Here is a 27,669-nt window from a genome sequence, read left to right on the forward strand (position 1 = left end):
GAAACATGAGAAGTGCCCTACATCAAACAAGGTGATTGACATATGTTACACATTGATGCAGTGGATCTTACTTTAGGAGCTGCCTAAAGTAATCAAAGAGCTAGAGCTACAAATTAGTCACAAGCTAGGTGAAAGAGGAAGAAACTAAAAATGTTTATATTTACATATTAAGACGACAAGTCTTTGGCCTTGTTGTCAAAGAGGGAGAATAACTTAGTAAAGAGAGAAATAAAGGGAGAGAAACATGAAATATTTAATCAGAGGGAGATAGTGCTAAGGGAGATATAAGAAGTAATCAAGAGGGAGTCATAAGGATGAATTGATTGTCTGTTGATCATAATAGAATTTTGTAACCTATATAGAAGATGAAAGTTGTTGATAGAAAGAGAGACTTCAATACAAATATATATATATTTTTTTTGGTATTATTGTTAGTTGTATTGATTAAGTTTAGTTTTTCATCAATGCTAAATAGGAAGATTGTTGAAAGTAGATTGATACAAGTATGAGAATGTGTTTCAATCATTATTTTATCAATGATGTCAAACCTGTTACTTGCTGGTAAGACAATTGCTTAGATGATTTGAGTACTATCATTTATTTGATTGATAAAGATGATTTGATCAAATGAGGTAACAATAGCACCTAGAGAAAAAATTGAGTTATGATATGGAAAATAAGTACAAAGATCAGTTAAGATAGTGATATTATAGTGCATTAAATATCTACTTAAGGTTGCAAAGGGTGGATACACTGATGAAGTTCAGAAGAACAAGTAAAATGAATTGTGTTTGCCAAGCTTAACAATCTGTATAGTAGGTGTTGAGCAATGTTAGTGTAAGCCGAACAGAAAATTAGTTGGAGCCGAGCAAAGTCAAATTTTAGTATATACCGAGTGATACAATGTTAGCCTAGCAAACTTTAGTTGATGCAGGGCACTAGCAAACTTTAGTTTGTGCCGAGTGATTTGATAGTGGATGCCAAGTAATGCAGAATGTGTCGAGCATCAGAAGCAAGTTAATGTTGAGTGACAACATTTTGAGAAAGATAGTGAATTCGATGAATCTAAGCCAACCAGTTTGATTTCTTAGATTATGTGAACCGTGTGGAAGATAAGTTTGATGAGCTGGTGCCATAGAATTCAAGATGAACTATTTTGAGGCGAATTCAAAGATGATTGAAGGAGAAATTTATAGAAGGGAATAAAATGAAAAGATGGTTAGATTCATTGAATCCTGCCTAATCCTACCTAACTCTAAAATGGACGATATAGGATGAATGACAACATATCTTAATTTTCTATTTATAGAGATGGCTAGTCAGAAGCAAAAGTTGTCATGTGCGAGAACCTAAGGAAGACAAGATGTCTAGGGTATTGTTTCATTTAGTGACCAAAGAGAAGAGATTGCTATTGGCAAGCAAAACAAGAAGGCTTAAGGGTATGGATGTTTAAAGGGTGGACAAGTTATCAGAGTTGAAGTGTGTGAAAGCCAAGCAGAATGAAGGATTGAAAACATAGATCTGTAATTTGTAAAGTGAGTTGTAAGTTGTTATTAGATTAAGCCTTACTATTACTTTTTAATAATTGTATTAATCTAGGGTAAATCCTTTGGATTAAGGTTGATCTAATAGTCATTTGTAAATCTTTTAATTGAGTGACATTCTAAGTGAATGATCTAAAGTTCTCCAACACGGCTCACTCTTAACAGTGTGATTGAAATCCTCTAACCATGTCACATTTAACAGCGTGTATTGTATCTTTTAATAGGGTTGGCCTTTTACAAGGCATCACTTCAGAAGAGTGAGAATGAGTAGCATGTTATTGGTGGTTTTTCTCAAATTGGATTTTCACATAAATTCATTTTGTCAAATGTATTATTGAATCTATTATGTTTCATGCTTATATTTTTGCAAAGTTGATTTGATAGTAACCTAAAAAGTTTAAGTGATTGTATGATCTAATAGATACATGCATGATGAATATGTTTTATAGATATGGGTTCACTAGGCTGTGAAATTTTTTATTTGTACATTTGAACTTTGGATAATTGATTCACCCCTGCCCCCACCAACACTCCCCCCCCACCCCACCCCCCAAGTTTTTCTAAAGAATTTCAACAATATTTATGTAATAGTGGAAAATAAATTAATTTTAATATTTTTTTGATAACATTATAAAAATTTGAATGAGGTAGTGGATGCCAACAAATTGGCTTGACAATTGTTAGCTTTTTCCCTAAAATCATCCATAAGATGTGAAATTATTAACCAATGAGAGTGAAAAAAACATTGGTTTCATTTTGTTATTTATTATTATTTAAATATTGTACTTTATGAAATAATTTAAGAACTTAAAAAAAAAAAGAAAAAGTTCATAACTACTTAAATCAAATAGATTACAATAGCATATGATTATGGATAAATACTAATAACATATGATTAGAAATTCTAATAAAACCAATAAAATCATAGAATAGTATTATTGCTATTAGAATTTAACTCAATTAATTATTATAATACTTAGTTTCTGATTAGATTGTGTAAAGATTTTTGCTATCAATGTTTCACACTACGTATTCCATCTCATTGAATGACAGAGCAAGAAACATAAAAATAATCATCAATTATCTCAGAATTTGACTTGCTGTGGAAATTATCTCCTACTCAACCATACGAGTATTTGAGGTGGAGATCCTAGTAATGTTTAGAGAGCTCGGGTGGCAATATGACAGTTTGGATGGAAGGGGTGTTAGCTTCGTATCCCACACCTACAAGACTCTCGTTGCCTGTGTTCATCTAATGAAAGAGCAAGAGACATAAAAATAATCATCATCTCAGAATTTGACTTGCTGTGGAAATTATCTCCTCTTCAACCATACGAGTATTTGAGGTGGAGATCCTAGTAATGTTTGGAGAGCTCGGGTGGCAATATGACAGTTTGGGTGGGAGTGGTGTTAGCTTCGTATCCCACACCTACGAGACTCTCGTTGCCTGTGTTCGCTTCATGCAAAGTCCGGAGTAAGAAAACTCCAAGACCAGTCAAGGCAAGCTTAGTTGCTCTTACGGATGATTTGAAAAAGAAGCCTGTATTGGTTTGCATTCTGTCTGCCATACTGTGTTTTGGCCATTTGTTGGACATCCCAACCTACAGGGGCAATGGAATTGCAGAAGCATCTGGACTCTTTCTGATGCCTCCCGCTAAACTTGGCAACAGGTAAGGATGGGCATTCCAATCGATCGATATAATATTTAATAAGAATGGTAGTTATTTCCCTGCAAGCATTGCCACACGACTGGTGAGAACGGAACTATTGAATTTGAATTTAAAGACCCTTACAAAATTTTAATCGCAAACTTATTCCTGGAACATTGCAACATTTTTGCTTACCTAAAACCAAACTACTTACTTCTGAGAAACTTAGGTTAATCTGATTTTTGAATTTGTAGTCCCTGTCCAGCAGATAATTTTACAATGTATTGTCACAGAACGCACCTATCTAGGGGATTTGCTCAATGTCTAGATTGGAAAGTACATTGTAGGGATGAAGTTGTGGGCTAATATGTGATCAAGATCATGGGTATTTGCATGAAATCATCATATCGCCATGTCGAAAACAACATTATAATTAGGGTTGATCAGAGTAAGCTATATAAGAAAGCTCGCATGTTGATTGATGTCTTATTTAACTTGTGGACAATATTCAGGTATTACCTGGTGAGATCAGGTGAATCGGTGTATGAGAACAAGGGACTTATTAACACCAATCCTGTTGCGAAGACATCAGTGGACAGTGGACTTTCAGAGGAAGGTGAGAAGCAGATGGTGAAGGCTGCGTTGGAATTGGAGACCATGGGGGCCTGCAAGGGCAGCTGTTGGATATGGGCTTCCATCACTCAACGTGCATACCAGTCTGCAGAAATTATTGCTTACATTAATGTCGTGGATCGCAGGTAAGATAGTGTAAGAGTCTATTGAATTGAATATTGTTGCTAAGTATTTAAGTCCTTTTGTGGGAATGTTGAATAGGAATTTTAATTTTTGTGGGATTTTCATGCAGTCACACTGGTTTCTTTTTTCAAAACTTGATACATCACAGACTTTCTCTATCTGGAAACAATCCAGATCCTTTTTTTTACACACAGCAAACAGTCACAGAAGAAAACAGACAATTAATGCTATCAGCAAGGGCTGACTGAACACGTATAAAAACAGCAAGGAGAATACGGAAGACATCATTCTACTGACCGAGAATCATTACCATAATGCAAAATTCTGTTCGTGTAACTATTCTTTCCCTCCATCATTATAAATCTCCAATTTAATATATCTTTATTTTCTCACAAAGACCCCCACTAGTTAGAGCAAACTTGAAGAACATGCAGAAAAATATTAAACCTCTAAAAACATGAAACCACATAAAACATGGGGAGTGCAACCATCAATACGCAAACACCAAATTTCCTGATATAAAAGGATATTTTAATTCAATGGTAAGAAGGTAACATGAAGAATGCTAGACCAAGCCACATGATGTCTCTTTGGATATACACGCAACTACAGTGCATAAGGTTGTGCCTGAAGGAAATAACATAATTGTAGCTTCAAACATATCCCTAGAGTGTTCTGATGAAGTTGTTGCATGGGTTTAGGAATCAGTATAGATGAGATCATTAATTCACCTTTAAATGATGGGCTTGTAGGAGGGAGAAAAGATGAAGTTTTTGAAATAGCTAACAATAAAGGATCTTCATCTGTTATCAGGGAAGGAGTTGATATTATTCATGGGGATAAATCAGATTTGTTTTTGCATGGGGCTGATTTTTAACTGAGGCTTAGTGACTTTGATAAGTAGGATCTAAAGTTGACTGCTAAAAATGTTGACGAGAGGGAACAGCTGATTTTTTGTTTCCTTGGAGATTCTGATGATAGAAATGGTAATTCTAGTTTAGATCTTTACCCTAGCAGAAGTGTACCTTCTTCACCAAATCAGAGTTGGGTATCCTTCTGTAACCCATTGTTTGAGATGGAAGTTGAAAAGACTCATGGAAATCCACTTTATGAATTTGAAGATGGAATGTCACTTAGCTTCGGCAATACCTTTGGTGAACAAGGAGGTTGGGTTCAAACTTTCTCTGAGCAGAGCAATCAGCAATTTTGCACTTGGGATCCAGGGGTGATGGACCTTACTGTAATGATCCCATCTTTTGGCCTTCACGTTCTCCAAAGTCTAAGTGGAGGATAAGAAGAAATTAAATTAATTTCTTATAAAGCCATTAAATAAATTAAAATTAAAAGGTGACTTTATATTTAATTAATTTAATTAATTATTGTATTACAAAGGAGATGCTTCTAGAGTGTGTATTAATTATTGGAAAGGTGGAAGCCTCTAGAAGCACAATTAATTATTGCAAGAGAGGAGTTTCTAGAGAGTGCATTAATTATTGGAAGGGGGAAGCTTCTAGTACCTGCAATTAATTAATGCTTTATTTCTTTCTAGAAGGGTGAAGGAATAGGATAAATAGGGGTGAGAGTCTCATTGTTTAGGATGGAATTATTGTATCGGAGGTTTATGACTTGCATTTGATAAGAGCTCGGATGTGTGAATCACACTCTTGTTTTTGGCAATAGAGCACGTTCATTCTCTGTTGTAACATTCTAGACGTCATTCCCTTAGGGTTTGGCCTTTGGAATACATCTCTTTGTACTTGATTGCAGCATTTTTGGAATTAATATAATTTGAGTAGTTGGTTCAGCTTTTGGGCATTCCTGGGTGTCCATTACAGTGGTATTAGAGCTATTAGTCCTGCCATCCTGTGGAGTTCTTATAGAGAATTTGGAACAGCGAGATAAAGGGAAAAGGGTTTGACAAAATGTATACCAGTCCAGATCAAGAAAATGCAATGCTTAGGTTACTTAGTTCATTAGAGGAGGGGCAACAGATGCAACAGGAGCATAATAGGCGAATGGATATGATGTTGCAACTTATGGCTAGACAGATGGGCATCAACATTGACGATTCGTATGTTGCTCCAGCGTAGAAGGTAGTTGATTCTTCAGATGGGATCGAGACACCACCGGGCTATGCTATTGGTGATAGACAGGAGTCCACGTATGAAGCTTTGTCAGAGGATGGCAATGCAACAATAATGGGATTAGGAGAATGCGAGGATACTATCCTATCAGCAGCCACTTCTGTGTCCGTTGAACCATCCAACAAGGAGTTTAGCAATATGCATGCAGTTGTAGATGCGTGCTTTGATGATAGTACACCTATTATTGCTAATGAGGTGAGTGATATAGTGACAGAGTCATATTATACTATTGATCAACAAAGTGTAGATGTTCACTTCTGCGATAGTACTATGTTCAACATGGATGCCACATTGTCTTATGACAATTTGATGTTTGAGGTTGATATTGATCACTCTCCTGAGTGGAGTTGGGCTTTGTTTTCACCATCTACAAATATTCAGTTTTGTGTTGCAGCAATTGGGAAGAAGAGATTTCATAGATCTTATACGGAGTTACCTTTTGGTGACATTCTAACTTCTTCACCATCAGCACAAGTATTGGGTGCTAGGTTGCATGACATGTGGTTGGTTCTGATGATGCTGATTTGTTGTTGGTATAATGTCCACAAAGATGTCGCATACTACTTCAATTGGGATCCAGGTGGAGGTTGGAGTTCATTATGTTACTTAATTGCTTGAGGACAAGCAATTTCAAAGAGGGCAGATTTGTAATGATCCCATCTTTTGGCCTTCACGTTCTCTAAAGTCTAAGTGGAGGATAAGAAGAAATTAAATTAATTTCTTATAAAGCCATTAAATAAATTAAAATTAAAAGGTGGCTTTATATTTAATTAATTTAATTAATTATTGTATTACAAAGGAGATGCTTCTAGAGTGTGTATTAATTATTGGAAAGGTGGAAGCCTCTAGAAGCCAATTAATTATTGCAAGAGAGGAGTTTCTAGAGAGTGCATTAATTATTGGAAGGGGGAAGCTTCTAGCACCTGCAATTAATTAATGTTTTATTTCTTTCTAGAAGGCTGAAGGAATAGGATAAATAGGGGTGAGAGTCTCATTGTTTAGGATGGAATTATTGTACCGGAGGTTTATGACTTGCATTTGATAAGAGCTCGGATGTGTGAATCACACTCTTGTTTTTGGCAATAGAGGACGTTCATTCTCTGTTGTAACATTCTAGACGTCATTCCCTTAGGGTTTGGCCTTTGGAATACATCTCTTTGTACTTGATTGCAGCATTTTTGGAATTAATATAATTTGAGTAGTTGGTTCAGCTTTTGGGCATTCCTGGGTGTCCATTACACTTACACATGTCGAGAATTCTGCTAATGGTGGACCTACCTATGACTTCACTGCAGTTCCTACTTTATTTCCATATTTTGGTATGATGGACTGTATAAATAAAGGTGCTGATGTTAAAAAGTTGAGACAAAGAGATTACAAGTATTCTGAATTTTATGATGATAAACATGAGGAATATAATATTGATCCAAGTCACAGAGGCACTAAAATTGTTCAACAATCCATAGAAGATTTCAAAGGCACAAACAAAATTGTTGAAATCAGTACCACTTTCTCTGCATGGACAACAGCGGTGTATTACCTCTTTCTCATGATATGGCAGCTTTTAATCATAGGGAAATGTGTGAAATAGTTCCCAACTTCCCACCTTGGTTGGTGCTTAAGCTACAAGCTTGGTTATGACCAGTTAGATGAAACATCATATTATAGGACTGGTTTAAAACACTATGGAGCTGCTGCTATAGAATACTCCTAAAGGTTAGATGAAAGTTGGCTTTGGAAGTCAAAACAAACCAAGCTGATGGCACGACAGGTCAAACTTCATTGCCAATGCATTCATCATCCCATAGTTGGTGATAAGCAAAAATTGTCTAATGTTGAAAAAGTGGTTGATATTGTCTCATTTTCTGAAGATGATAATGATTTTTGGGATGGTACTTTTAGTGGAACGGTCACTCAAGAATTGTCCTTGGCGGCAATGAGGAAATCCATACTGCACTTCAGATTGGATGCCTTCTCCTTATGATATGGCACAGTTAGGTTGGGAGATTCATGTTAGTTTAGCACTTATTAAAGCAATGAGGAAGATGCTCGAGGACATTGTGGACAGTGTTACTGTATTCTCTTAGTTTCATGAGAATACAACCCACACACATGGAGTGACAAATGGGGAAGAATCTAGAAGCATAAGCACTCAAAATGCATTTTGGGCTTGAAATTTTCCATGAAGATGCATTTAGAAGTGGTGGGGACATGGGTCAAAAATGTGACAGCTACTCTGAGTTTTATGTCAGCAATCATACATCTTCCCATCATGGTTTGGTAGCAACATCATTACTTGGAGTTGTTGATAATATAGAATCTGCCTATGTTAACACTGTGTTTGCTGGTGATAGACATGAGGATTGTTGTGTGGATCCAAGAAATAAGGGTATTGTACAGCTGGTGAATAAGTTTTTTCTTGCAGCCAAGTATATAGAGAAATCAGAATTTTATGGACAAGAAATAAGGAGCGAATTAGATTTTTTTGTTGTTCTTCCGGTTTTGGACTTATCATTAATGAGATGCCACAATTCGCGAGCAAATTGAGTACCCGATTTGGATTAAGGGGAGGATGGCAGTTATACACCATGGGACAGCAAGAAATGATGTTGACAACAGTTTACTAGTTGATACAGTTGGCAGCCTTGAGAATTGCACTTGGAGGGGGTATATGATAGATGAAGAAAACATCATGGCACATGTAGAAGACAACATTACTTTGTGTTGGTACGATTGGGTTGGAGCTTTCACATTGGTGGTTGATGGTTGTTTTCTATTACCTATTATAGAGGTTTCAGTTTGGGTCTTTAGGATAGCAGCTAGTTTGATGATTTGAGAAGTTTGGGATCACCCACTTTTTGTTGGAGATTGGTACAGTGCTGAGATTCCAACTTCTTCTAACACTGGGGGCACTAGTTGCATTTATTCCGGTAAGAGTTTCAGTTGGGTGAATGATGTTCTAAATTGTACCAGCTTTATGTGGTGGATGAGTACAGTTGATTTTGCATCCACGACGAGCTCTCTTCACGAGCTTATTCCCATTTAGGTGGACATTTGGCATTGGCACACTCCTAGATGATGTACGATTGAACACAATGAGAAGGGATGATTGTTGTTCCAAGGTGTTATCTTTGACATTTGAGAATTCACTGTAGGTCTCATCATTCCAGCCTATAACACTGGAGACATTTCCTGGTTGGTTTGTCATAGAGTCCAACAAGTGATTGATCTTCACTTTGAGGGTTTTAGGTTGGGCATTGATTGGGATTGTGCTACATGGTTGGGCAGAGTATTTTTTTTGAGTGTGCAAGATCGCAATAAGAAGTGAGGTTGCTTTCATGGTCTCTTCTAAGGTGCCTTGGTAGGAGACATTCCACAACATTAATTTCAATCCTTTCAGGTATCTCGGTCTGGGATTTGATGATGATCACTTCGGCGAACTCTAGGAAGGGAGAGTGCAGTTTTGGCACAATTTGTTTTTGGCTATGATCAAAGTGGCGCAGTGTTAGCATGGTAGATTCATTTTGAGATTGTCGTGGGGCCCTAGGATCATTATTGATTTCAGTTTGGATCAATTGCTTCATTGGGGATTGTACTGTCCTTACTTGACAACAATCTTTGTGGAGGGTATACCGTATTGTCCCCATTTTTACACTACTGTCAGTACTAGCTGGAAGGATTGGCCTATAAGCGGGGTCTCATAGGCCAATGAGATGGATATGTAACCGTTTTAGGGGCTTGTGACAACTTATTAGGGCTTGGGAGTTAGTTTGAATAGTCTTGGGCAGTCCACTAGATTTTAGGAGGAACCCCTAAGTTTTAGGGATGAACTAGGAGTAAGCAGGAACACACTAGGAGGCCTTCGGGATGGGCCTGGACACTTTTGGTACATTTCCTATTTTTAGGAGAGTTCCTAAATTTTTGGATGGAACTACTAGTTAGCTCACCATGGTCAGACAACATCACTGGACAGGGACCTTCAAATAGATTTCAGATTGGATCCAGATGAGTGAGCTACAAATAAAATTATTTCCAAGTTAGTCGTAATAAAATAGAAATAAAAGTGATTATTTTAATCAGTTATGATATAATTGTTATTAAATTTTCATACATGTCAAAATTCAGTCCTAAACAATGTACAATTGGAAGTAAGGTACACATTTCTTGTATATTTGCATTCAGCCTATATTTATTGCAAAATCATGTTTCATTCTGAATGAAAGTGTAAGTCCAAAATGTCCTTTGTATTCATCATCAAAAGGTATATACAATTGATAAATTAAAATGAAAATGCTGAAAGTAAATGCCTCTCACACAATTGACTGTGAGAGTAGCCATTAATATGCTGATACATATCCCTATTCTATGGAAGTGCATAAACACAAAAGAGAAAGAATATAGAATAAGAGGGTCAAAGGGAACAAGTCATTACCTGTAATGACTGGTCACATCATCTTCCTTCAGCTGTACTTGTCCGCTGCCCCGAACCATAGCTCGTTTGAATGTCTAAGTCCTGATAACGTAAAGAAAATGTATTAGATCCAATGGATCTAAGCAATGGTGGAAACACCTCACCTCATGCACAAATATTCTATGCTACTGTCATGTCATACACTTGCATAAAACAGAAACATATACCAGCATATCAGAGACAATCATGATCACATCAAGTTTTTATTGCTAACATGTTTTTTTTCTGTGCATAATCTTATATCTCATAGGTACGCAGATATAACCATAGGCTCCCACAAGGGTTATTGAGTCCAATGTGGCTATAAGAGATAGAATCATAGAAGCTGATCAAAAAGCACAACATAAGTGTCAAAGGGGCATAAAAATTTATGAAACCTTTTGATTTTACAACAGAATAATGCTACAACAATTTCAAATCAAAAGGAAATGTCAAAGGGACAGATTCATACCCGAAACCTTATATTTCATATTACCATATGATGCTGAAGTATTTATACTTGTGCCACTAAAGTATCCATCACATAGGGGGAAACAAGGGAAACAAGTGCAGATGCCCTCTCTGTAAAAGGGTATCTGCACTTGCATCACTATATGTGATTGATGCTTGTATTGTTTTTTCTTTTGATCAAGTGTTATGAGAGGGCATAAGAGGCAGCAACAACAGAAATAGCAGAATTGAAAGATGTAAGTTTGAAAGAGAAGTTCAATTTTGAAAGAGGCAATGTGCAGATATAGATGCAAGTGAAATATGAGACATTGAAATGATTGTCATGAATGCTGCTACCTCACTGTGGATAAATGCTGATCAGAGAAAACTAAAAAACATAGATCATAGTAAACAAGAGATAGTGACAAGTCACACCATGAAGTGAAATATTGATCATAGTAAAGAATGGTGAATGCAACAAGTGCAGAAGGAATATGTAATCAAGCACAAGAACTAGATTTTTGTTTTTTAAAAGGAAAAAAATCTGAATATGCTGTTTCATATTTCAAATTTTCAAGGGGATATATAGCACAGAGGTGTGTGTACTGTTGCTGACTTTGTTCAAGGATATAGGATAGTATGTGTGCAAACAGATGCTGAGATATGTTCACCAAAGGTAGGGGATTGTGTGTATTTGTTGCAAAAGAGAAGTTCAGTTTTGAAAGAGGAATTTTCAGTCAAAGGTATGAAATGATAAACTAGAAGATTCTGGAGAGATATCATAGCTCAGGATATAAAACAGAGCAAGTACCTGTAGCCTGTAATGACAACAAATATATTCTAGGTGCAAAACAAAGGCAGATATCAAAGCACAAATATGAGCAAAATGGAATAGAAATAAACCCTAGTTGATGCAAAGGAAAGAGAATGCAACAGAACCAGTGCAAAATACAAGGTACTGAATGCTACAATGTGATGACAAGAACAGATATGTAAGATATATAGCAAAATATAAGGTACTGAATGCTACAATGTGATGAAAAGAACAGATATATAAGATATATATCAGATCTGTGTAGCATAAAATGGTACAGAATGAACCCATGTATAGTTTTTTTAAATCTGCAAAAGAGCTTCATGATTCAAACAACAGTGACTCACAACACAAAATAGTTAGAGAAATATTTGCATGCTTTCCTTAGAAAAGAAAGAGGGCATGGGTCGACAACAAGAAAGAGCCTATAATCATGGTTAAAAGAACTCAAAACATTCCCAGTAACAGCGAAAATCAATTCCAAGTTGGCGTTAGAATATCTCCAGTAAAGAATTCTTGTTTTCCAGCAGAGATGAAAATGTTTATGCTTCAAACGCTCTAGTTCAAGCCTAAAATAATGGCTCCAATAGCAGAGTTCTCAGCAGAACTCTACGTGAATCAATGAAGACCAATTTAGTAGCAGCAAAAAGCTTCACAAGCCATGTTTGCTCCAGTTCAAAGACCCAGTCGCAGCAGAAGAAAAGACTCCAGAATGGCGATTAAATGCCCAGAAATCAGGCAAAAAATGCTCCAGAAAACACTGAGATAACTCTCAGCCATGCAACAGACCAGAGCCAAGAAAAACGAGTGAATTCCAGGTTAGATTCATGGTGGAAGACCAAGTAAAATGTAGAGAACTCCTTCACAACTGTTGAGCTTAAGAAAATAAGACCTTTGTGAACACATTAGCCGGAGTAACCTTTGTATCAATCTTCTCTAACTGTAATCTTCCCTCTTCAAGAGCATGTCATATAAAGTGAAATTTGGTCTCTATATGCTTTGTGCGACTGTGGAAAGCTGAATTTTTAGCCAAATGGATGGCACTCCTGCTATCAGAAAATAAACTTGGATTGTTTCAATCTCAAGTCTCCAAATAATTGTTGTAACCATATCAGCCTTTTAGCCCCCTCAGTAAGAGTAATGTATTCAACCTCGGTAGAGGAAAGAGCAACAACTTGTTGCTTACGAGAAGTCTACCTAATCGCTGCCCCAACAAAAGTAAACACATAGCTTGTAGTAGATATCCTTTTATGTAAATATTCAGCTATATCAGAATCAACATAACTGCAAATATAAGGAGTCTTACTATTAAAACATAAAACATGAGAGGAGGTGCCTCTCAAATACCAAAGAATCCATTGAACTGGTTGCCAATGAGTTTTTCCTAGATTACTCATAAAACCACTCACAACACCTATTGCATGAGCAATGTCCGGATGCATGCTAACCATGGCATACATTAAACTCCCAACCATTGAAGAATAAGGAATACCATCCATCTCACATTTTTCTTCCGGAGTGGAAGGACACATCTTAGAAGACAATCCAAAGTGATCAGTCGATGGAGTAGCAACCGATTTGGCATTTGACTTATATAACTTTAAATGGCTTTTAAAATATATTTTCCTTGAGATAATCTGATTTCTCTTTTATGTCTATTGCGGATTAGGTCCATCCCAAGAATCCTCTTTGCTGACCCTAAATCTTTAATGAAAAAACGAAGAGCTAAATGCGTCTTCAGCTCATGAATAATTTGCAGACTATTTCCAACAGTGAACATATTATCAACATAAAGTAGCAAAAACACAAACTCACCAGTAGGAAGCCTTTTGTAGTAAACACACGGGTCTGATTCGTAGGGAGTAAAACCTTGTTGCTTCAGCCCATATAAACTTCTCTTTAACCTGTAATATAGATGTTCCTGCCCCTGTTGCTGCTCCATGTATAGTTCCTCCTCAATATCCCCATGTAGAAATATTGTTTTTACATCAAGTTGCTCGAGTTCAAGATCCCAAGCTACTGCTATGCCCAAAACCAAAGGAATAGTTTACATTTTTATCACTGGAGAGAAAATGTCATTAAATTCAACTCCCTTTTGTTGAGCAAGTCCCTTCACTACCAATCTGACTCAGTACCTTTTCCGTTCTCCATCTTCCTCTTTTTTCTGATATACCCATTCATTATTTAGAGCCTTTCGATTGGGTAGAAGAGGAACCAAATCCCATCTCTGATTCGCATTCAAAGACCCCATTTCATCTTTCCTAGCATCCATGAAGAATGCTGAATTAACATTGGTAGATACTTGCTTATATGTTTGTGGCTCTGCCTGATTAGAACACAAAGAAAACAAGAGTTCGTAATCATCAAATTTCTTAGGACATTTTCTTTCTCGGTTTGATCTTCATAGAGATATACCCTGTTCATTTGCTGGACCCAGACCTTCGTTCGTACCTTGTATATTTCCAACTGAAGAATTAGTTTCAGTGCCTAGCAGATTTTCTTGATTTTGGATTTGAGAATCAACTTGAAAACTACTTGTCCCGTGTGGCATAACTTGCTGTTGGTTTTTGGACATCGGGCCAACAAAATCCGATTGCTGTTGAGTCTCTATGTGTGGCAAAGAGGAGACCGTAGGCTGGTATTTACCAGCAAATGGAGGCTGTGTACTATAAACCAGTTGATGAACGATTGAGTGCTGACTAGATGCATCATTCCCATGTCCAGTCAGCATGGGGACAGTAGTAAGAGTCCCTCCAAGCTGCATGGTATAGTGTCCAACCACCATGGATGGTGAGCGCTGAGAAGTAGGTAGAGTATTGTGGATAGGCCACGTCGTAGTAAGTGTTGGGATAAGGTAACTCAACCTTACCATGATTTATTGTTTATTTGTGCTTTCATGGAAAGTTGCTAAATGAAGCTGGACTCTTCCACAAGAAAATACTTGGAGTAGAAAAACAGAAAGCTTTTATTTTTTGGTGATTTATTCTCTTATGTTTTGTTTTTATGCAAGGATTGTGCATAAGGTGTTAAATCTAGATCCTAGAAAACTATGAAGATAACCAACAATAAGAAAGGGGGAAAACTAAAACAAAGAAAACCAGAATTATCTTGGGAAAACCCTTCAAGAATGAAGGGAAAATTCCAGCCACACAACACAAAAATATCTTTATTGATAATGAAATGTTCAAGTGTTACAAGATTCAAGAATTGGCAGATTAACGGATTTTCGGATGATTGATTGATTAACAGAGGAACAAATGTGTTTCTTATAAAGAATTACAAGGACATTGTTTCTAAAAGAAATAACGTAGATTGAAGATGAAATTAGAAACAAAACTGAAGACAGGATAGGAAACATTCCTATCTGGACTGAAGACAAGAGTCAGGATATAAAATATTCCTATCTGGATTGAAGACAAAAGAGTCAGGATAGGAAACATTCCTATCTAGACTGAAAGACGGACTACAGGCAAGTAGTTGATCATTATAGAAAGTATTTAACTAAGGAGATAATATCTTAATAAATATATTAAAAATATTATCTTAATACCCTCCCTTAATGGTCAATGTACGGATATCAAAACATTCTGGGATAACTGAGACCCTCCCTGGATTTACAGAATGCTGAAACCAAGAAGCTTTGCCAGAAGAGTGCTATGACTCAAAATAGATTGCAATTACAAAACTTCGTTTTTTGTGGAAAAAACGATAAAACCCACAATCTCACGCAACCTTGCATATTACAAACAACATGAAATGATTTTTGAGGAGAAAATCAAAAAACTTAGAAAAACAAAAACAGATTCAGAAGGCGAAAAATGCAGCTTCGCCTTGATTAGGAAGCTTGACAACTTGTGCTGTTGGCTGGGAAGCATTTTGCCTTACTTGGGCAGCCAAACATTTCCGACACTCGAACTTCATATGGCCAAACTTGTGACAGTAATTACACTATACATTTTGCTTCGTAGAGCCATCCAGGGATTGAGCAGAAGGTTGATGTTGGAAACACTGAGAAGACTGATGGTTGCCAATGTTCTGTTGAAAAGATTTTGTAGCAAATGCCTGCTCTGAGGAGGCTGTAGAAGCATTGTTACCAAACTGTTGTTTCCAACAATCTTGCTGCAGAAGTTTGGTGCATAATTCTGGAAACTTCAGATCAACATTAGTTGACGTAATGTTGAGTGTTTCTATGAAGTGCTCATAGGACGATGGTAGATTTTTCACAGTGATGACTACCATATCCTCTTCCTCCATTTTCCGACCAATAGCTTCGAGCTGATCGCGAATGTCCTTAATCTTTGTCAGATGCTCTTGCAAGGACATACGTTCATCCATCATAATGGAGAACAGCTGATTCTTCAGAAAGAATGCCCGACTCTTGTCAGATGTTTCATGCAGCTCCTTCAGATGTTTCTAGATTTCTGCAGTTGACTTACCTGAAGGAATCTGCGGTAGCTGATCATCAATAATAGAGAGCTTAAGAAGCATAATAGCCTCTTGATTGCGATCATCAAACTTGTCCTATTTTGCTTGGTTGGAGGTTGGACAAGTCTTTTTGCCTAGAACAAGCGCATCCAAACGACGATACTCAAAGATGGTTAACATGTGCTGCTTCCAATGGTTATAATTGTGGCCACTGAATCGTAGACTGCCCTCCAACATCAAATTAGTCAAAGATGCCATTTGTGCAAAGTGCGAGGCAATGTTGAGGCTGACCCAAAAAAAATGACAAGTACCTAGAACTAGAAGAGTAGACATAAAACCCAGAAGGAATCTACAATCACAATGTAGATCCGCCAGCCTGAAAATTGAGGCATGAAAAATGAGGTACCCAGAAAATTCTGACGAAGACCCAGATGAGGTCTTGAAAAACCCACAAAGAATCTAAAAACAATTTTTTTTTTTGAGGTCAAAAGCTAGGGTTTCGAGCAAAACCCTAGCCGGCTGCAAAAACTCCAAGTAATGGCGGCTTTGAGCAAAATTGATGCCAAAAACGTGTCAAAAAAAATGCAGCATGAAGAGATGACCAGTGTTTGAAGGATTTAACACCAGTATGGAGGAAGAAGAATGTGGATTAGCTAATTATGTAGGCTCGGAGCAAGAAAAAACAGATAGACCCATTTTTTCAAAAAAAAAGGTCAACAAGAAATCATGATTTCTGCAATCTAGGCATGAAGATCTCCACAAAAATGGACGTGGATGTAATCAGATACCAACAGAACCTCAGATCGCATGGACTAGGCTGGATTTATGGTTGCGATTTTTCAAACAAAACCCACGTTTTTCTAAAGTTGGATGCCAAAAAAATGCGATTTTCAGATTCGACCACAATTTGTAGAAATTGGACCACGATTTGCAGAAACCCTAGCCGAGTTCTTGGTGAAAGCTCAGAAATAATTTCAAAAAAATCGTAACAAATAATTCCAATAGAAATTATAAATTTTTCGATTTTTTTTGAAGAATTAGCTTTGATACCATGTTACAAGATTCAAGAATTGGCAGATTAACGGATTTTCGGATGATTGATTGATTAACAGAGGAACAAATTTGTTCCTTATAAAGAATTACAAGGACGTTGTTTCTTTTAGAAACAACGTAGACTGAAGACGAAATTAGAAACAAAACTAAAGACAGGATAGGAAACATTCCTATCTGGACTAAAGACAAAAGAGTCAGGATAGGAAACATTCCTATCTAGATTGAAAGACAGACTACATACAAGTAGTTGACCATTATAGAAAGTATTTAACTAAGGAGATAATATCTTGATAAAGATATTAAAAATATTATCTCAATATATTTGCGCTTTCATGGAAAGTTGCTAAATGAAGTTGGATTCTTCCGCAAGAAAATACTTGGAGTAGAAAAATAGAAAACTTTTGTTTTTTGGTGATTTATTCTCTTATGTTTTGTTTTTATGCAAGGATTGTGCATAAGGTGTTAAATCTAGAGCCTAGAAAACTATGAAGATAACCAACAATAAGAAAGAGGGAAAATTGGAACAAAGAACACCAGAATTATCCTGGGAAAACCCTTCAAGAATGAAGGGAAAAACTCAACCACACAACACAAAAATATCTTTATTGATAATGAAATGTTCAACTGTACAATATCCTTTGCTTGATGCGAATATATAACTATAAGAGAGACTCTTCACATTATAATCGAAAGTCTCTTGAGATTCTCATAACTCCTATAATTAATTATGACTTTTCAAATATTTATGTCTCAATGCATGTGAATGACACATGTCGTTTACATTTAATATTACAAATTAAACTTAAGTGTCAATGTCCATAGTTCTAGAAATAAAGATCTCTATTGTAGCTACAAACTTTAACACTCCCTCTTAGCAAGAGAGATCTTTAGCTGAACATTCGCACAAAGCTGTAACAAAAATGTCAATGATAAATTTTGATCATACAAATTCAAAACATAATTCATGGAGTTACTCAACATGAAAACTTGTAACAATGAGTCATATTCATGGAATCACTCAATATGAAAACTTGTAACAATGAGTCATATTCACGAATCACTCAACATGAAAAGATTTAGTAAGACTCACAACTAAGCCTTTATTCACGAACTCTCTCAACGTGAACTGTTATGGAATCTCTCAATATGACATTCAACTCCCATCACAAAATCTATCAATGTGATGACATCATGAATTTTCTCAACATGATGTTCACTATCACATAGTGAAAGAGTTATCATAGCTGATCTTACAATCTCATTTATTCATACACAAATAAAATAGACAATAACAAACTAAGACTTGATTCCATTTAAGTCTCAAATTTTATAAATATCACAAGCATCACAAGCATATGAGAGAATGAAAGGGACTTCCATAAGCACACCCACTTAATTATGAAGCCTCCCTCTAAAGCTAAAATCTCCCTCTAAAGCTCAACATCTCCCTCTGGAGCTATAATCCTTATCCTGAAGCAAGAGAGATTAAAATCAACTATCAATGCTAAAAATAATCTCTTTTCAAAAATATAACCATAAATATTCATCTCTTTGTGATCTAATCTCAATAAACACACATACACAAAGAGGTTCAGAATGATGCCTCAATAGCTACTGTAAATCTCATAGCATCAATATAATTATAAGAATACTTATCTCTTCAATTCCATGCAATTCTGTCATTCCACCATGGCAATGTTGTATATGATTTTCCTGTCCTTTGCTATAATAAAATACAATCTATGCACACAACCAGTTGAAAGTCTTTGAATGTTCAAAAGTAATGGAACAGCCATCAGAAAACTTTGAATGCTTTGATTGAGTAATATCGATAACACCCAAAAAAAAAAAAGACTAAACAATAGGAAGACTAATTTCTTCATACAGTAGAACTTTCTTGATTCTGCAACACCGTCAAAATTATCTCAATTAATATCAATTTCTGATTTCACTTTATATCACTAGATTGATATACAATGATCTCACATAAAAAAACAAAAAAAAAACAAACTCAGTATCAGAAAAGTCTGACTATTTTTCTTAAATATAAATGCAATCAAAGTGTCATATAAAAAGAAAATCATGCACGTAGGAGAGATCATAAAACAACAGTTATGTTCTATTTGGACAAAAATATAATCATGAGCCTCGTATCTGAAGAGTAATAAAAAACACAAACAACCTTCATCACGATGAACCATATTAGCGGTGGTGAATGATACCAACCGTAATTCTGAAATGATTGATTCACAATGATGTTGTTGACGTCTGCAGCCAGAGCAAATGCTAAAAAATGAAATCATTTGGAGCAGAGAACAATGCTCAGGTGGAACTCTGCCTTACATCTGTTGGGAACCGCGAGGCATAGAGGAGCATTTAATAATAACTGCCTGAAGGAGTGATTGTACTTTAGAAGAGACAACATAGCAAAAAACAACTCAACAGGTGAAGCGTCGAGCGATGACGTGAGAGAAGGCTGTAACGGAAATACCACTATCATGCAATGGTGATGTTCGTAACGAACATCCCAATTAGAGATCAAAAAGAAATATAGAACAACAATCAAAATAGATATGAAATTCTCATTTCAATTCGTTTTAGGCATGCAGGCTAACAACAAAAGAACACGATGACCTTAGAAAATATGAAACAAAGTTTGAATTTGAACTTATCTCAGACAGAGTACAGTTGCAAGCATCAAAATTATCTCAGAAATGTTAACTTCCAAAGACTCTATAGAGGGGTTATGCTAGTGTGAGACCACAACCACAATTGAGAACACCATACAAAAGCATCAGACAACTGATCATACATAGAGCATGCAATGCTCATTCACAGAACTGAAAATATCACTTGGTTTACATACAAAGTCAAAAGCCAAAACCCTACATACACAAGGCATCCGAGAGGGAAAACATGGCATACAAAAGACTGTACACATGAAAAACTCTCGTAAAGGAGAATAAATGAGAACTTCGCCCAAATTAAAAGGTCAATGTCTTCATTAACGGTGATGCCTGATATTAAAACAACATTTGAAATAAACAACTGCATATTGTAATCACCTAAAAATGGTCATCTAGACTATTAGCCCCCTTTTCAACATTTTGGCTAAATTAATTTAATCATTTACCTAGACCAAATTGCTAATAATTAATTTATTTGATTATAACCTATAGTTTGACTATGCTATCCTAAGTTCATTATTTGATTAAAAGAACATGTCCCCTTTTAATTAAATAAAAGACCCCATTCTTCTAACCCACTTAAAGTGCACACATAAAGTCCTTTTTCTATTTTACAATTAAAAGAAAAGGCTTGTGAGACTTTTGTCTTATGTGACAAGTCAACTTATATTCTATTGGTTGACTTGTGTGTGCACATGGATCACTCCTCTTTTCGAATTCCATTGTTGATCATCCACCATCTTCATCTTGATCTCTACCGTCCGTACGACTTTAAAAGGGAAAGAGCTTTCCCCCTCAAAGGATCTATCCTCATTTTGAATATTGTTATGCTGCAGGTTTTCTAACAGGTTTCTTTGGAGCTTTGTGGAGAACTTCTATTTCTTGTCTACATTCTCTCATACCATAGCATTTTAGCTTAGATTCATGTTGCATGTTAGTTTAGCTTCTATTTTGCAATAATCTATCTCACATAGCTTAATATTTGGATTGTAACACTCTCATCCATGCTTAAAATAGCTGCACTTTTCATATTCATTCTAGTTTAATCTTTAGTTGCATTGCATTCTTGAGGAACTCCTTGGGACATTTGCATTTTTGCATCTTGTCTTTGGAACCTCCCATTGCATGGTTTACTAGCAAGAAGAGTATCTCTAAGGCTCATCTAAGAACCTTCTTATTCTTGAAATATACTCTCTTGCACTCTGTGGATATAGAGCTCTAAGCCGGCATCCGAACATTCCAACTCATGGAATCATTTGGATAGAATGGTTTAGAGTGTGACACAATTTGAGTGTGCATTTTTGGCGCCCACCGTGAGGCTTGAATCAAGTTTTTAGCTCCATTTTCTTTTATTTTTCATCTCTGATTTTTTACAGCAGCATATTGGATCTAATCAAGTGCTTTTGTAGAATTATCACTTGGGTTTTAAGGCCAACCCATAAGTAGATTGGTTTGAAGGCCAAAAATCTAGTTGGTTTCAAGATTTGATCATATCTTTTAAACCGCTTAGAGTTTAGTTGTAAATTTTTTTTTGCAGGTTGGATATATGTCCAACATGTCTTAGTCTGATTTTTAGAGCATTTGGACGTGATTTGCGTGAGTTATAATATGTTCTTTGTTTTTCATAAAAAGCCGTTTGTGATCGCAAATCAGCGAATTTTTCAAAAAAACTTACATTTTCAGAAAGGTTTTTGAATTCTAAGAGGGCTACTTTCTTTGTGTTTTGACTTTTGAGGTCGTATTAGGGATCAAAAACCCGATTTGTTAAATTTGGCCTGTTTTGACAAAATCAGTCTCTAGGGAGCAAATGAAGAGATTTTTTTGAATTTCTTGCATTTTTGGAAAGCTCTCTAATTTTTAGCAAGGGTCTCTTCTTTTCATTTCTGTTTTTTGGATCCGAAATAATAGCAAAAAAGTCTAATGTTGTTGACTAGATCAAAAGCAAAGAGTAAAAATGAGAGCATTTGTGATTAGTTTGCCCTTTCTTTGCATACACTTGATTGGAAGATAACTTGGATATTTGAAGCAACTAACCACTTTTTATTTTAGTTTTTTATGTTATTTCACACTAACTTGTGGTGCTAACAAGTTGTGATTGCAGGTTGCCATCCTTGTGAAAAAAATTGAAACATTGCATAAAAAGAACACATGTCAAAGCTTCAAATGCACAAGGGCTACTAACGATTGTTTGCAGGGTTGCCCAACGCATAAAAACCCAATTTTGCTTGTTCTTTACTTTTACATGTGCGACATATACTAGTTGTTTATTTTTAGGCACATTAAAACTTACAATTGGGATCTTTTGGTGATAGGAGAGTATGCTCTTCATCCTTGTGGTGAATCAGAAATCTTGACTTACCATTTGGTTTCAAGAGTAAGAGGCAACTGAATCTTCTTGGCGTGTTTGGGAGAAAATGATTGGAATAGGAGAGTATGCTCTTCACCCTTGTGGTGACTTAGAAATCTTGACTTCCAAAAGTTGATCCACTCTTTGTGTAGTTTAAAATCCTTTAGAGGGCCTGCTCTCGGACAACTTGAGAGGAACGACCCAAGTGGGGACAAGCAAATTACTCGGCTCTTCCAACCCACTATAAACTCAAGGCTATCAAGGACACAAAACCTTGGTAGATGTAGTGTTTATCTTTGCCTAGTGTGATTGCTTATGGGATTTCGACCATAGGCAGATCACTAGGCAAGAATGCTTAAAGTACTCTTGTGATTGCGAGATTGGTTACTCATCGCAAGGTGAGGTGTCCCGTAATTGGGAGCAAGAGGAACACTATGAATGGAAGCCCTATCTAAACACTCTAAGTTAGTAACTACCTTTTTTTAGCCACTCAACTTCTTGGTGCAAGGATCGATCCTAGTGGACTACCCGGATCACCCCAAGATTTTACACTCACCATATGTGTTCCCTTGGTTGTGCTTATGGCACTTCCATGACAAAGCCAATATCTCTTGTGGGAAACCACTTGGTGTGAGGCAAAGGAGCATCACGTGTGGGCCAAGTTGTTGAGTAATGAACCATGACTTCTAGGTAGATATTGCTTGATGTGTTCTTGAATGTGCTAGATCTGTGAAAATCTTTTGAACATACACATGACGATAGTTCTAGGGATTTCTTTTAAGACCTCACATATGCTTGTATCATGCAAGGTTGCTTTGTCCCTTGCTTGATTGTTTGAAGACTGCTTCATGTGTCACTATCTTGCTTGGAAATAAATTATTTTTGAACATCAAACTTGCTATGCTATCAACTATTGTCAAACTTTGTCAACCAAGTCAAAGCATCAAGTCTTAACATTTTTCTTGTGTTGCTTGCTAAGGGGAGTCTCGTCATTTGACTTTGATTTGCTATGTCTTTAGTTGTTGAACATGCTTAAAGTGGCTCTTTGGTCTTAGCGCTCTTGGTCTTTCTATCTTCATGGTCTATGTCCACTTGCTAGTTATCTTTTTGCTGAAATGGTTGCCTTGATTTCTTGACTACACTCTTGGGTTGGAGAGTTGTTCACTTGTCACCCCGCTTGCTCTATCTATTTGGCTATTTGGGCATCTTGCCTAGCTATTGACTTGAGTCATTCATGTCGTAAGTTTCTTGGACATATTGTTTGACAAGTTGCTTTAATCTCTATCTACTATCTTGGCAAGTGAACACCCTACCTCCTATAGTTTCAACATCAAGTTATCTTGTAGGCTCTTTTATGCTTGGCTTTGCATCTAAAACTATGGGATCTAAACCTTGTGCTACCAAACTTCAACCGAATCTAGATGATCATGATATCCTCCATGTCACTAAAGAGTTTCAAGATCTATATGCACAATACAAAGAACTAGAAGAGACAAATGATCTTTCTTACCTTCATCTCTCTAAGCACATGATGGAAATGAAGTCTAAACTTGAGAAAAGGTTGGAGGAGAAGATTACATTGTTATATGAATCTTCCTTAAGGTCTTTATATGCATGTGAGTCACCTTCTTTGAGGTCATCCTCTTCTTCTAGGTCTACATGCTCTACTTCAAGACATCAAATGTCTTCATCATTTAGATCTAAAGACCTCTTTAGAGAACAAGCAAGTGATACCTTCGTTGAGCCTATGCCAAAATTTCATGATGGACCTATCTTTGACGAAGATAATGATGAATACATGAATGCATTCTGTTCACTTGAGAAATAACCAAAGGACTCTAGACATACTTTTGAGAGAAATTTTACTCCCTTGGGGAATTCTTATGATGACATTTTGAGAACACTTCTTGGCACCAAGCTCATCATGTTGCCTAAGTCTAGCTCCTATGGAAATCCATTCTTGGATACCTATTGTGCCTATCATCGATCTAATGACCATGCTACTTCAGATTGCATTGAGCTAAAACATAAAATCCAAGATCTTATTGATAATGGAATTATTGATACCTCTAATGATTCATGCGATGAGGATACTTTTCATGAGCAAGATTACATTAATGAACCTACGTCTAGTAGCAGCTCTATTACATCTTCCACTTCTTCCAACACTCGTGCATCTCCCAACACTTCAAATCTTTCCAACATGCCTCCATCAAATAAAGAACCTAATGCTTTCCACATAGACTACGTGTATCTTCAAGGGCTACCTCTAAAAGAACTCAAGCTAACCTTCACTTGGCTGCAAACCTTTTCCATGCTACTAATCCTAAACATCCTCAACCTTCATGTACTACTATGCCTAATCCAAGCACTACTCCATTCACTCTTCATTCTCCCTGGTCCTTAGAAGTGGCTCCATGTCAAGAGGACTCTCAAAAAGAAAAAGCTATAAATGTCAAGAAAGATCAAGATCAAGCACCCGTTCATCTCTTTCAAGATTTTTCCCTTCCATATCCTATATCTTGTCCACCTCCTAAGTATGATGAAGATAGCACTTCCATTATCTCCCTTGAGCTTACTAAAAATTATGAGAAAAGTTCTCTTCCTATGCTATCCAAAGCTACTTGTCAAGATCAAAGGATCCCCTCATGTTCTACTTCTCCACATCCACTTCAAAATTGTGCTCAAGCTTCAAGTGCTTCTATTAAAAATGTTGTTCCTATCAAAGCTACTCATGAGTCTATTGATGGCTTTTACCATGTTGCTCACTCTAAAGATGTTGATATCCCTTCTCACTATCCATTTGCATATCCTAATTCTATCCTTGGTCCTCATCCATTAGAGCTAAAGCCTTCAAACCTTCCATCCATATTGGGGCCTTACGTTCCTTCATCTCCCACACTTTCCACTTCTAGCTCTCCCATCATACCTCAAGATCAACAAAGACACTCATCCTTGATGAATTTTCACCCATCTATCCATTTAAACCAGTCATATCAGCCTTATTCATCCACAAATCCCAAGTCCTTTGGAAGTGAGAATAAACATAAGAATCCATTGAAAAATAAAGATCACTATGTCCCATCTAATCGACATGTGAATGCTAAGAAGGAGAATTCACAAAAGAGACTGCAAAGGTCAACTATTAAGAGAGCTAAATCAAAGCAAATGTGAGTTCCTAAACCCATTATTGAAGAAATGTGTTTTGAAGTATCGAAAAGAAAATCTAAAGCTATATGGATTCCCAAGTCTCTTTTAAAAGAATTGAATATTGAAAATACTTCAAAGTTGACATTCAAAGCTTCCAAAGGCTTCTATTCCATCTTCTTCCAAAAATCTTCCTAAAAATATTCCAAAGCCTTCCACTCCACTTTTTTTCCAAATCTTTTCTACCACCTCATACATCTAAATCTCAAGCTATTTCATCCATGATTCCTCCATTGTTCCAATACCCTTCAAGGTGTGTGTCAATGTTGATCTTGTCCAATATTTTAGCTACCCACATGAAATTCTCTAAAGCTTACACCTCCTTTCTATACATGAGCTCTTATCCTCCATATATTCTTCCTACTACCATTTCCCTTTCATCACTCTATCAACATCTTTGAGCATACCTTTCTATGGTCTTGGCTTATCATGGCTTATCTTTCCTATAGGAGCACTATCTAAATTCAAAAAACTTGAGCTCTTTCTAAAAATTCAAAAAAATAAAAAGAAAAAATAAAAAAAGCAAATAAAAATAAAAATGAAAATGTGCCTTGGTGAAAACTACTTCTTGTGGCACCTTGGTAGCAAAAGTAAAGAGAAATAAATGCGTCCTATGGTGAAAACAACATCTTGTGGTACCTTGGATAAGTACCATGATGAAAACCTGGCAAACAGGCGTCATGTGTAATTCTTCCACCATCCATCTATCCTCTCTTCTCTCTTTGATCTTGACAATGTTGAGCTATCTTTGCATATTGGCTATCTTATCCATGAGAGTTTCTATTGTGCTCTCCCATTCACTCATAGCCTCTATCTTGAGCTTTATTCTTATTGCTCTATCCCATTGCTATACTATCTAGTTGACCCCTTCGTCTTGATCACGATAAATAAAAATGGTTCTTAGGTCTCTTGACATGTCTACTCTTTTGGACTACATGCTTCATGCTATCTCACTTGTTGGCTTCACTGCTTATTCTACATGCTATCTTTCTCATTACTTCCATTGCTTATCCAAAACATGCTTCATATGACTATTTCACCTCTTTCCCTAGCTTGGGTACTCTTGAGGAGTCAGTCCTTGAGGATCACTTTCACTTGCTTCACATTCCTTTCTTATGCATCTTTGCTTATCTATCGGCTTGTTTCTCCATCGTGTCCTATACCTTGCTAGACATTGGGAGAAAATGATGTGATCTTGCTTGAGAACTAGCGATCTCTAAATTATTCTAAAAAATCCAAAAAATCATATATGATGCTGAAAAAATCCTAAAAATGAGAAAATGTCTTGAAAAAATGATCATCTTAGTGAAAACCTAGCAATAGGTGCTTTGATGTATCACCAAAAAACTTCAAAAATACAAAAAAATTGAAAAAAGTCCTGAAAAAAATCTGTCAAGTGGTCAAAACCTGGAAATAGGCGCTACTTGAAACCCTCGCACCTATGTCTATCAATCTCAATCATCCACTTTGCTACACATTTCCTGACTTGAAATTGTTTCTTGTCTTTTTCTCGGGGGCATGGTTACTTAGCCTATTGAGGTATTCTTGTGCATTAGGGTTTCTTTGACAACTCACAAAATAGTGTTTCTCAACACTTCCCCCACCTTGACATCAAGTGTTTTTCAACACTTTTCAGATAGTTTACTTACAGTCTCCAATGTCGCAATATTTCTCACTATCAGAATCAAGTCTTGAAGAAATGGCCAAGTGACTTACACACACGCACTTTAACACTTAAACAACTAAGCTATGTTGATCTTTATCTACTTTGTGTGCTGTTTATGACGATTTATTTACTATATGTTCCATCCCTAATAGTCTTTCAAGGATGTCATTGACTAGAAGACTGGGGGCATGGGGCATGTTTTCTTGATTTCTGCTTGTGGGTATACTTTGTTTGTCTATAGTGTTGTAAGCATTTGTGCTTGTCCTATTCAACACTTTGACATATAAATGTATCATCCTTGACTGTTTCACAAGACCGCACTTGGGGTTTATCCTAGCGCTTATGCCTTGATACAGGTGTAATCTTGCTAAATTAAACTTAGGGAATCTAATCACGTAGTTATCTTGACTTATATGTCTCTGATGCTTAGATTGGATTTCCACATACCTATCTGATATCGACCATATTTAAATCCTC

The 27,669-nt window shown here is 36.4% G+C and overlaps 1 protein-coding gene across 2 annotated transcripts in view; it reads left to right on the forward strand.

The window, feature by feature from the left end:
* Positions 1 to 2,913: 2,913 nt before the first annotated feature.
* The window catches only part of LOC149530198 (Phosphoglycerate mutase family protein), an 89,261-nt gene continuing 64,505 nt past the window's right edge, over positions 2,914 to 27,669 (forward strand). For both annotated transcript variants that reach the window (XM_089809872.1, XM_089809873.1), the window contains exons 1-2: positions 2,914 to 3,214; positions 3,706 to 3,951. In XM_089809872.1, coding sequence (XP_089665998.1) covers positions 2,931 to 3,214; positions 3,706 to 3,951 — 530 coding nt within the window. In that variant the 5' untranslated portion in view covers positions 2,914 to 2,930. The remainder of the gene's footprint in view (positions 3,215 to 3,705; positions 3,952 to 27,669) is intronic.

This window comes from Cupressus sempervirens, chromosome 11 (genome assembly GCF_028749045.1).
Source record: "Cupressus sempervirens isolate cs-2001-9-10 chromosome 11, ASM2874904v1, whole genome shotgun sequence".
NCBI lineage: Eukaryota > Viridiplantae > Streptophyta > Pinopsida > Cupressales > Cupressaceae > Cupressus > Cupressus sempervirens.